The following is a 12843-nucleotide window of genomic DNA, read 5'->3' on the forward strand; positions in this document are numbered from 1 at the left end:
TGCCAGTCGAAGTATGTCATGTGAAGGGCACAAACAAGGGAAAGAAGATAGAGAGTGCCAGAGACCAGACTCTGTTAGGTATGGTGGTCTCTGAAGAGATGACACTGAAGTTGAAACCCCAAAAAGAGAAGGAACTAGGTCTGTTGAGAGGAGGAGGCAGGAGTATTATCTTAGACAGTTAAATGTTTATAGGCCCTAAGGCAAGATGAAAAATCTTTATTCTAGGAAGTGAAAGTAGACTAGCTTGCTTATAAGTTTGGAGAAGGGAGGCAGGGGGGAGGTGAGGGAGAAAGAGGAGAGAAATTAAGGGCAATCCTTGGCTTTCTGGTTTATGTAAATAGATGAATAGTAGTATTGTTTACGGAAATGGGAAGAACGTGTGTGTTTGTGTGTGCGTGTGCGTGTGTGTGTGTGTGTGTGTGTGTGTGTGTGTGTGTGTGTAGGGTCGGGGAGCTCAGCTGTGTTTTGAGAGTTTGGTCAAAGAAGCAGTCAATGAAGGTGATTAAAATCATTACTACATTAAAGTAAGATTACACAGTAAGATTAAGATTACACAGAGAGGAAACTTTCATTATTACTAAGATTAGGAGATCCCCTAATTTTGGGGGTGTTTAAAGTAATATTGGTACCCACAAAGATTAAAAAGTTAGAAAGTCAAGTAAAAAATTAAAATTCTTAATCAAATGGTAAAAAGGCAGATTGTCCAGAAGGGGAGTGAAAATAATAAATTAATATGTAATCATAAAGATAGATTGTTGGTGAGAGAGGCCATTGGCTCTTCAGAGACTATAGAAAATAATTACCACGGACATAGAATATCTAACATTATCGTTGAAATATGAAATGTTAGTATTCATAGGGGTTACTAAAGGGACAGTGTCAGAATTGAAAGGAAAAAGCAGTTTCTAAGACCTAAAACCTAAAAATCTTAGCAAACTCCTTGAGAATAAAATTTAAATGCCTAAAATAGTTTTTAAAATCTGGGTTTAGCTAGCTCAATGCCCTAGAATTTCAATGACTACATAGAAAATTAGCTCATTAAGATGAAAGTCAGTCTTGTTTTTATTTTTAATGTGATATTTCCCAGATCTCTAAGGGACCATCGGAAGGATTTAAATATTCCGTATCCTTATGAAAGTGAATTATATAGGCCTCCTTGAATTAAAAAAGTGTAAAGACTTTCCAAGTAGTGTTCAATTTAAACTTGTGGCTTTCTTTCAGAAGGAAGCTCTGTTCTGAGAGAATACGGTTTTGTTTACATTTGGAAGAAATAGACATTGGTGTTTTGTTTGCCACTTATGTATCATCATACTTACCACAGTGCCAGACACATAGTAAACATTTAGTCAATAGTTGTTGAATGAATAAATGGATGAATGAATATGAATTTTACATTCCGTTTTGCTTTTTCTGGAAAGCTGATAATCTACAAAGCAGTTCATTTGTGGTATGTGAGGAGATCTCTCTCCCATTAGTGCATTCAGGTATTGTACAGTAGCAGGGCTATACCTAAATAGTGTTAGTGTTGATCAGAAAAGGGCTGGTACATTTTTGAGATTGTGTTTCCATGCATTACAGAGGAGACTGATGTTATGTAAAGCCAAATATGAATTCCTTTTCGAATTTGTGTGAATTTTGATCATTTTGATCAGTCTCCTGTTTACAGCTAATAATCTACAGTCCACTGTGTCATCCCTCAGTTCCAAATATGAAAGGATTGAATTCATGATGCTTTTGAGAAGAAATACTGTAAAAGAATATTGGAAACAGTTATATGAATAATGAGATATGCCAGGACCTCATTTTACTTGGTTTATTTTTGAAAGTTTAGTAGATGTACTTATTACTCTAGTCACATGTAGAAAAATGACAGCTATTTCTATCTGGTCCATAGTTCTCTATTCTTAAAAAAAAAATCTAGCGTGTCTTTTGTATTTACTTCCTAGTTATGTATCCATACTTCCTTTATTTTGCTTAGTTATGTATCTGACTTTTTCTTTTCCTGAAGCTCTTAATTAAAATCAACTTTTCCTCTACAATACTTAAAATTAATTTGGGCTCCTTTTTCTCATGATCTTGTTACTCAGTGATTGTTTTCTCAAATACTTGTTTCCAAGACCTTTGTTAGTTTTATGTAGACATATTTTAGTGGTTGGAGTTTCATCTCCAGCCAACCTTTCTGGGTCAATAATACTGCTTTACCCTGGCTTCTAGGATAGAACCTCATCAATCATGTAGATGTAGGATAGGACATAAGGAACACTAAAGAAGCAACATCATCTTTTATTCTAGCAGCACTGGAGAGGATCATTATTTACCAAAAGGAAACAGATTGAGCAGAGATTTGACTATGTTAAGTGCTATTATTATTTTTAAAAAGTTATATGATAATTCTCAAGGGTTGAGCTTTTTTTAATGCAAAAACATTTTATGGGCTTTTAGCCAGAGAATTTTATATATAAATGGTAATAGAGGGACAGCGTAACATTTATGAACTTGGAGGCAATGTGATGTAATGGACTTGGGACTTTAGGAGCAGATGCTTTGTGTTCTGACCCCTAACTGTGGTCTAGTTACTTGACCTCTTTGGGCCTCAACGTCTTGTTTTGCAAAATGGAAATAATATGATTTATTCTCCAGAATTTTGAGGGAGTTGAATGCAAGTATATACACAAAATGCCTAATGAAAATTTGGCACATTAAGTTTTTCTCCAAAGACAAATAGATCCTATTGCTAAGTGTAGAAAGGAAGACGTAAAAAAAGTTTCTTCATGATTTGCTAGAGCTTTGTGCCCATAGATCTCTATATTGTCTTAACCTGTGATCCATAATGATCCCAACAAGGATGAGTGTTTTAAGAAGGCATAGAATTTTTACTTTTTTGTTCACTTTGAGCAAAAGGTCAGTTTGCGCTCTGAAGTCCTAGGTGGCTGCTAGATACAAGGTTATGGGAAGATGGAGGATGGGCAAGGGGAGTTTAACGGGCCCCTGGTCCTACTTCCACCTATATTTTTCTGTTTTAGCTTTTGTATTTATGTGGACAATATTGTCTGAACAAAAGGATCGGTGTCTTTCAAGAAAGTTTGGAAAACCAAGAGCAGGCTCAAGTGTACTATTCCTTGACTTCCCTTTCTCTCGGGTCCCACTCTGCTTTCTCCTTAGCCTCGGTAGGGCAGGGAGGAGGGACGAGTTTTCCAGGCTGTCTTCTCAGCCTGTTGGTAGAGTTCTCAGCCAACAAAACATCACAGAAGAAGGATCCTATGCAAAGAGGGCACTCCTGGTAGAAAAGTTCCTTTACCTGCTTAACTCTAGGATTGATCTCTGCCCGTACAGAGGCACATTTTGGGCCATGATCAGAAATTTTCCAACTTTGAAATAACAAAAACAGACATCTTGCCTCTGATTACTTTCTCCTATTTGTCCTTATTGAGAACTCTTTGATTGACCTTTACTATTTTCGTTTTCTTCTTTATCTGTCTAAGACTCTAATCCATCATTTACTCTCTTTTCAGTGTCCTAGTCTTCCCTGAACCCACCAGCAAGAACTGTGCTTCTGGATAAATCTATCTGACTTTACTCTGCCATCAAGCATTAAGCATTGTTGGAGAAAATAACACCCTGGCTGATGAGCTGCCTAATAATTTCTTGAGCTCTGAGTTCCTTCTCCTTCAGTTGTCCGAGTGACTTCTCTCTCCTCCATCATCCTCTCTGTTGGCCTCTTACCATCAACACTTAAGCATGCTCAAATGAATCCAGCATCAAATAAAAGTAACAGATGAGTCCATCTGCTATTTGAGATGCCACCCTCTTTCTCATAGTCTCACAAACTTTTTAAACAAGTTGTTTATTTTCATGGTCTTTAGACCATTCCAATACTGTTTCTGCTTTTGTAAATTTGTTTTACCTTCCTGCTTAATAATGCTTAACAGCTTTGTCATTACTTTATGAGAGAGTCTCATATCCCCAGCCTTACATTCATACCATTCTATTTCCCCTTTTCTTGTCATATGCACTCCCTTCATTTCATCAGATGTACCTAGTTTTTTCTTCTCTCTCTGGGTTTTTACAGGTTCTGTTTCTTTTATCTAGAAAACACTCTCCTCGATTTCCCCAACTCCTCGAACATACTGTTCAGTTATCAAATGTCATTTCCCAAGAGATTTTCCCTGACCTGACATGCCTTCGTCTTCCTACTTTATACCTTATCTTCATAGCACTTGTCACATTTGTAGTAATTTATTTAATGTCTTTCTTCCCATGTCTTTTAGTGTTAGCTTCTAAAGAGTAGGGATTTCATTGGTCATAGGGCCTGATACTTGTAAGGAGCTCAAGACATATTTGTTGAAGAAATGACTGAATAAGTGAACAACTTTATTTCTCCATAGCTCTGTAGATCAGTGTATCTTTGACCTTATGAAGCTTCTTTTCATTGGCAGTGTATAATAATAAGTTTTAAGTGGAGGTGCAACAATTAGTTCTTCTACTAGAGTTATTAAGCAGTGTACTCAATAGGGCATAATAGCTGTATAGCATATACACTTTTTCTTTATCATCCACTGCTTTTTGCTTTTTAAAAAAACTAGAAATATATAATAATTTCAAACTTTTTTATTAAGAAGCTGAGTATTTTGTTTCTTATGGCATTTTAAATTAAATCACATATTTATTGACTACTATTTAGTGTATGCCCCTAAATGAAAAACTAAAATATAGGTAAAAGATTTTTATCAATTTTCCAAAAAATTTTTTTCTAAAAATAAAATACACTTTAAAAACATTTAAGGAATACATATATCCAAAAGAGACACCAGAAATTCTGTTTTCTACCTAAATATATTAGACTTTTCTCAGCTCCTAATACTCTAGTAAATAAAATGTTACAAAACTTTTATAATGAAGAACAATTTGACACCTGAAAGTACAGCTAAAAGTATAAGGTAAATTAATGAATATATAAAGGAATAGAGAGCAGTGACATTGTACTCATTTTGTAGATTTCTCATTTCTACACAACATAATAATGGTATGTGCATTTAAGTACAGTCAAATATTGCGCATATGTACAGAGATTGCTACCGTGTTTTATGGATTAGTAAAGAGTGTTAAGTGGAATTCTGAAGATACTTTAGTGTTTAAAATAACCTTTATATCATTTATAGAGCTACTTTAGTGCTGTAAAAAAATCCCCGTCAACATATCTACATGTGAATATGACAAAGAATGACAGAATTTGGTTTACCACTAGGAAGCAGATTAAATGATCTCTTAATTACTTCTCATATTAACATTTACATGTAGCTATATTCCCAGCATATTCTAATTCAAACTCAAAACAGAAATTTAGAAATGAATGTAGTTTATATTTAACTGAGTTGAGAAAACATATGGTAGTAATTAAATTCTGCCTTTTTTTTTAAACAAAGCTTTTTTGTGAATAAAATTGCTGGCTTCCAAGTACTTGTACTTTAATTAAAACAACAACTGTACATTGTAATCCAGATTTTCCTCTTAAATACTTCCTTTATATCTTATACTTTATTTTCTTTAAATTATAGCTCTGTGTCTTGGGTAGAATTCTAAGAGAGTAATAATGGACTTTACCCTGCAATCAAAAAAGCAGTGTGGTGATATAGGAGCCAAGTGACAGCATTTTCCCTCTAAGTATATAGATCCATAGTCTGGACAGGAATCTTTAGGAGTGAGATAACACGTCTTTCTGTCAGTTTACAACAGAACATTGACTCTGTCAGTTTCCAGTAGCTGTATTGGAAACTAACCTAGGTGAACATCGCTACTTACTTTGCAGTAAATGACTGACTACTTGACCCATTATACTCATGGTGGAGAAAGAAGTAACTTGTTCATGACCTGCCATAATCTACCCCAGCAGGTCAAGCTTTAATTGCCTCCTGTTTATTGATTGCCTTCTGTTTATTGATTGCCTTAGTATGTCCATTTGAATTAAATTATGTGGTAAAGGCAGGATATATCTGGGGGGAAAGGAGATGGAGTTTATTTTTAAGGAATTCTTTCTGCAGGAATTGGAGCCAAGAGTTGATTTGGAATAATCAGTTTTTGCTTATTTTCTACCAATAATTGTGTGATTTGGTAAATATCTTTGTTGAGTTTTTTTTTTTCTTTAATGAAAACGATCTATCGCTCGTATAGTATCATGGTAAAAACATTATTTGCCACATAATTACTTAAACCATGCTTTTATGAGAATAATAAATTACATTTATTAAGGGCTTATTATATGTTAGGGTTTATTCTAAGTGCTTGAAGTCCTACTTCTGTGGAAGCCATAATGCTGCGATCATGCCTCTCATACCTCTTGATACAGCTTGAGTTCAGGCACATGATTTATGCTCAACTGGTTAGAAATCTCTGCATGAAACTTCACATCTGAAAAAAGCAATACAAAGGAATAGGGGACAGTTACAAATGAGGCACTGGTACCAGCAGTGGTAGTGGTGCCAACATTCTCAGCAGAGCCTTCCTAAGCCAACTTTTCTTTCCTTCAGCATGATTTTCATGGCATTTCTGGCCTTCTAGTGCTCTTTACTTCCAGCTTGTTTCCTAAGTCTGTTTCTTCAGCTTCATCATTTATGTGTCCTTTTCTGCTTAACTTAACAGATTGCACCTGCTCCTGCAACCAAGCATTCTGACTGGTACAATTATTAGTGGCAATAATTGGGCTTAATCTCTATCTGGAAATATATCCTTTTTTTTTTTTTTTGGTAGCTACAGCTGTCAAAACCCTGAATTTCAGTTAACGTTGTTAAAGGGAATTTGAAAGGGGGAAAATATAGGTTTTAATTATTTCAGTAGTGGTATCAGAAGGAAACAACGAACATCTAATTAAGAATACTATTTTCGGGCTTCCCTGGTGGCGCAGTGGTTGAGAGTCTGCCTGCCGATGCAGGGGACACGGGTTCGTGCCCCGGTCCGGGAAGATCCCACATGCCACGGAGCGGCTGGGCCCGTGAGCCATGGCCGCTGAGCCTGCGCGTCCAGAGCCTGTGCTCCGCAACAGGAGAGGCCATGACGGTGAGAGGCCCGTGTACCACCAAAAAGTAAAAGAATATTATTTTCAAGAAATTGTTCATATAGTTCCACTCTAAAAAACTTAAAACATTTTTTTGTAGATGTTATTTTTTGTTCACATAATTTTTATTATGAAAAGATACAATTTGTATTGGGCATGTGTTCCTGATATTATGGAAAACATCCCTTTGATTTTATTTTGAAGAATCCACCCCTTCCTTGCTCATAGGGTAAGGCCACACCCACCAGCCAAGTCAGAGATGGTGTATGTGACCTATACCTAAGCAATCAGCACATTGTGTCTCCTTACATACATGGATTGGTTCAGATTGGGTAAGTATATATCAGTATATACTGATAGAAAGATGGCTGTAGCAGCTTCAAGCACTACAGCCTCACATATCACGTGGAGCCTGAGAAGGAGACCAACATATCAGAAAGTAGAACTGAGGATGGAGGGAGAGAAACTGAGTCCTGATGATATATTTTGAAGCCTAAATCCAGCTATGCCTGAAGCCATTCCTACTCATACATTTTAATCCTTTGAGCCAATACTTTACCTTTTTGCTTATGCTAGTTTAGGGTGTAGATTTCTGTTGTTGGCAACCAAGAGTCCTAGTTTCTTTGGGATGTAAATGATAAATCATCTTGAATTGGCATCGTGGATTATTGCCACCACATTTTTAAGGTTAGCTTTTTATTTATATTTTAGTTATATATACCTTTTATACATGAAATATTAACAAGGAAAAGCAACTGATACTTGAAGGTGAAGAATTAATCCAGAAAGAGATGAGAATTCAAACCTTGAATTCTATAAAACTTTAAGATAGCTGCATTTTTACTTTCTGTATGACTTAAATCTGTAAAACCCAAGTTGAGAAACAAAACTTAAAAAGAATATTATGACAAAGGAGGCAGAAATGTACAGTGGAGAAAGGACAGCCTATTCAATAAGTGGTGCTGGGAAAACTGGACAGCTACATGTAAAAGTATGAGATTAGATCACTCCCTAACACCATACACAAAAATAAGCTCAAAATGGATTAAAGACCTAAATGTAAGGCCAGAAACTATCAAACTCTTAGAGGAAAACATAGGCAGAACACTCTATGACATAAATCACAGCAAGATCCTTTTTGACCCACCTCCTAGAGAAATGGAAATAAAAACAAAAGTAAACAAATGGGACCTAATGAAACTTAAAAGCTTTTGCGCAGCAAAGGAAACCATAAAGAAGACCAAAAGACAACCCTCAGAATGGGAGAAAATATTTGCAAATGAAGCAACTGACAAAGGATTAATCTCCAAAATTTATAAGCAGCTCATGCAGCTTAATAACAAAAGAACAAACAACCCAATCCAAAAATGGGCAGAAGACCTAAATAGACATTTCTCCAAAGAAGATATACAGAGTGCCAACAAACACATGAAAGAATGCTCAACATCACTAATCATTAGAGAAATGCAAATCAAAACTACAATGAGATATCATCTCACACCAGTCAGAATGGCCATCATCAAAAAATCTAGAAACAATAAATGCTGGAGAGGGTGTGGAGAAAAGGGAACCCTCTTACACTGTTGGTGGGAATGTAAATTGATACAGCCACTGTGGAGAACAGTATGGAGGTTCCTTAAAAAGCTACAAATAGAACTACCATATGACCCAGCAATCCCACTACTGGGCATATACCCTGAGAAAACCATAATTCAAAAAGAGTCATGTACCAAAATGTTCATTGCAGCTCTATTTACAATAGCCCAGAGATGGAAACAACCTAAGTGTCCATCATCGGATGAATGGATAAAGAAGATGTGGCACATATATACAATGGAGTATTACTCAGCCATAAAAAGAGACGAAATTGAGCTATTTGTAATGAGGTGGATAGACCTAGAGTCTGTCATACAGAGTGAAGTAAGTCAGAAAGAGAGAGACAAATACCGTATGCTAACACATATATATGGAATTTAAGAAAAAAAAAAATGTCATGAAAAACCTAGGGGTGAAACAGGAATAAAGACACAGACTTACTAGAGAATGGACTTGAGGCTATGGGGAGGGGGAAGGGTAAACGGTGACAAAGCAATAAAGAGGCATGGACATGTATACACTACCAAACGTAAGGTAGATAGCTAGTGGGAAGCAGCCGCATAGCACAGGGAGATCAGCTCGGTGCTGTGTGACCGCCTGGAGGGGTGGGATAGGGAGGGTGGGAGGGAGGGTGACGCAAGCGGGAAGAGATATGGGAACATATGTATATATATAACTGATTCATTTTGTTGTGAAGCTGAAACTAACATACCATTGTAAAGCAATTATGCTCCAATAAAGATGTTTAAAAAAATAAAAAAAAAAATAAAATAAAAAATAAAAAAAAAAAAAAAAAAAAAAGAATATTAATAGTCATGTAAAACGTGTATTTTAAAAAGTCAGATTAAACACATTACAAACATTTGCTGAATTGTATTTGATTTGTAATAAGCACTTCCCTACATTTTATACTGTTATTGCCTTATTATATAACTTTCTGAAGTTTTGATGTTGAAACATTGTGATTTTCTATCAAACATCATGACTGAAAATATGAGCATACGGATGAGAATCATGCTATTTCCAGATTTTTGTACATAAATATTTTAAGTATGAAAGTATATCTATTAATAGTGCCTTTAACTGCCCCAACATCATTCAGTATCCCTGTATTTTCCCTTTACCAGTCATTCTTGGTCTGAAATTGAAATTGATTTTCTTCATTTCCCTCTTGCTTGGAATGGATAAAGAAAAGAACCAGTGAAAGCACTCCAGGGGGAAGATGCCCTCAAGAGCAAACTCTCAAAAACCTATGTTAGTCAGGATTCTTCTGGGTGTGAATGTCAGAGATCTAACACAAATTAACTTAGTCAAAATTTGCTGGCTCAAATAGCTACTGTGAAACAAGAGGTGAATCTCTAACCTCAGTCATGGTGGGATGCAGGGCTTCAAGCAGTATCACCACGGCTTTGTCTCTACATTGTTCAGTTTTACTACTCTTCTGTGATGGCCTTATTCTCCAACAAGTACTCTCTATGGACTGCATGTGTCCAAATGTCTATCATTATAGTTCCAGACTTCAGATAAGTATGAATGACTGCTGTTTTCCCCAGCGACAATTTAAAAAAATCTCCAGGGGGTGGGGGAACCCCAAAAACTATTGGCCTTGCTTGGTTCTCATGGCCACCAGGGTTTGGGGATGGAAGGCCACATGATTGATAGCTCTATCAGTATCACACTGAATGGAGTTGTGATATTTCCAAAAAAGAAAAGATGCCAGTGAGACAAGTATAGAAGTCCTCTTCCAGTAGGGCTGATTTACTTCCCATTGCAAGCTGTTCTGCTTGCTTTTGTTTCACTACCTAATACATCATTCTTGAATTCAGTTGAATTCAATTGCCTCCTTTTGAAAAGATGCAAATGCAACTTCTGGTAGGATTTAGTTATTTATATCCAGTGCAAATTATATCAGAAAGGTTTCTTCTAGTGTGTAGCTGGGATCACCTGTGCTTAAGGACTGGAAATTTTGGCTCTGGAAAGGAAAGTAGGTATTTTGAAGGTTGGCAGTGTAGCAGAGTGGTAGACAGCATGGACTTGTGGACCTGAGTATGACTTTGCCACTTCCCAACTATATGACTTTAGGCAAGTCACTTAATTTTTCAATTTTTCTTCATTATTTTAACCTGTAGGATGAAAATAATACCTATATCACAGAGTGGCTATGAAAATTAAATGAGGCAAAATATGTGAAGCACTTACCACAATACCTAGCATGTAGTGGGTACTTGGTAAGTGATAGCTTACTGGATATTATGATTCGCACTGATAATAACAATAATAATAAACACTGTCTCTTGCCACCCTTGTTCCCAAATGCTTCCCAACTACCTAGGATTAAGAGTTTGAAAAGGTTCTGTAGTTCAGCTACATTAAGGTTGACATCAAATTTTACAAGTGAGTCTGGAAGTCTGATTGCTGTTCATAATGTTGGTTCTATGGGGAAAATTTTCTTGAACTTGAAGAAAATATGTTTTTGTAACATAAGTGATACTTCAGTGGAATTTGCTTCTCTTTGCTGTGTTATTGTTGTTTTTTAAATTATATTTAGTTTTTCCTTTTATGAGGGTCAATCAAGTAAGTAAGGGTCAGAATCTATTTAATAAAATGCTAGAATTAAAGTATATCCTAGCAGAATAAAATATATTCGCAGAGGCTGCTGATGGCTATAAGAAGTTGTGTCATAGCCATGTGACTTGTTGCCGGGAGAGCTGCTTAACTTAGAGCCTAATTAAGCCACAGATGAAATTTCAAGCGTTTTCATTTTGTTTTTGTAGTCAGATATTTAACATTTCACTTTAAAATCCTGTCATAACTTGTGGCCCTTTACAGTGGTGGGCTGACTGACTCAGTATGAGGAAATGTGGTTATGGTAAGCAGGCATAGAATTCAGCTGTTTTGTTATTAATGAGAATAAATTCATGCATAAATAATCTTAGACACACATAACTAAAATGATGACTTTCTAGTATAAAAAACTTGATAGCCAACGGTGTTAACGTTCCCATACCTGCTTTGGTGAATGTAGGTGATTATCATGATATTAAGAAGTCAGAGTTATGGAGTTGATATTGTACTAGCTTACCTTTAAGAAAATTTATTTATGACTATAGACAGTGATACTTTATTCAAACATCCCTCATGCTATTATTAGTCACAGAAATACTAAATCTGTGTGTATGGATGGCTTGTCACAATCTAATATAATGATTAGGAAAATAATTAATATAGTGTACTCTAAATGATGAATTTTTATCTTCATATATAAACGATAGCACAGATTTTCAAATTTATCAGGAAAAGGAGACACTAAGCAAAACCTAAGAAATAATGGATATTGTTTTAGTGTGACGTATGATTTTCTAAATAAAGCTTAGATGCACTTAGAATATACCTGTATTCCTGTTCTTTCAGCATGTGCAAAAATAACATCTTGATAATACAGGTTTTCTTTTTATAGATTGTCAGTAATTTTTATCAGAAGTATATAATCAAGAAAGGATAATTGTTTCTGCCAAATAAGTATCCATCCTTTTTAATGTTTTCTGCAGTGAACACTTGTGGCATTTTTAATATGTGGGGTTGTTTGCCACATTTTGCAGAGTCTAGTTCACAGTCATAGTCTTCAGTTTTGGAAGAGAGCATAAAAAGGTCATTCCATTTATCCCCCATCCATTTGATGGTAATGATAATGTGCTTTGCAGATAATAATATGAAATTAACACCTTAGGCAACAATTTTTACTTTCTAAAATGTCATTGTATTTCTTAAACAGTTGGTTTTTTTACTCTTTCTTGCCAATAAGAATTATAAGTAGAGTTGAGGACAATTTTATTTTTATAGAAATAGAAAATCTGTGGAAGAACTCTGCTACTTTTTCTACCTTTCTGAAAGTGCGATAAAGTGTAAATTACCATAGGCCCCCATGGAAGGAGCCAGTTACCGTTTGAGTAGAATCCAGTTCAGATACTGAAACACAGGGAGATTACATGACTTGCCTATGTTATATATAGAATTAGTAGTAGAGGTAGAATTGAAGTATTAGTGTTTCGGAACCAAACTTGGGTCTGCTCGCAATAAAGCCAATCTGCTGACACCGGGTTGTGGTGAAGAGAAGTGCAGCATTTATTGCAGGGCTCCAGGCAAGGAGTTCAGGACAGCTAGTGCTCAAAGCGCCCAAACTCCCCATGGGTTTCAGCAAA

The 12843-nt window shown here is 35.8% G+C and overlaps 1 protein-coding gene across 8 annotated transcripts in view; it reads left to right on the forward strand.

The window, feature by feature from the left end:
* Window positions 1–12843, forward strand: part of COMMD10 (COMM domain containing 10) — a 166772-nt gene that overhangs the window by 67685 nt on the left and 86244 nt on the right. Inside the window, exon 6 of one of the 8 annotated variants that reach the window (XM_067731497.1) lies at window positions 3513–3545. The exons of the other annotated variants lie outside the window; for them this stretch is intronic. Coding sequence (XP_067587598.1) covers window positions 3513–3530 — 18 coding nt within the window. The 3' untranslated portion in view covers window positions 3531–3545. Of the gene's footprint in view, window positions 1–3512; window positions 3546–12843 lie in introns of those variants that run through there. 8 annotated transcript variants of the gene reach the window in all.

The sequence above is a fragment of the Pseudorca crassidens genome, chromosome 3 (assembly GCF_039906515.1).
Source record: "Pseudorca crassidens isolate mPseCra1 chromosome 3, mPseCra1.hap1, whole genome shotgun sequence".
Classification (NCBI taxonomy): domain Eukaryota; kingdom Metazoa; phylum Chordata; class Mammalia; order Artiodactyla; family Delphinidae; genus Pseudorca; species Pseudorca crassidens.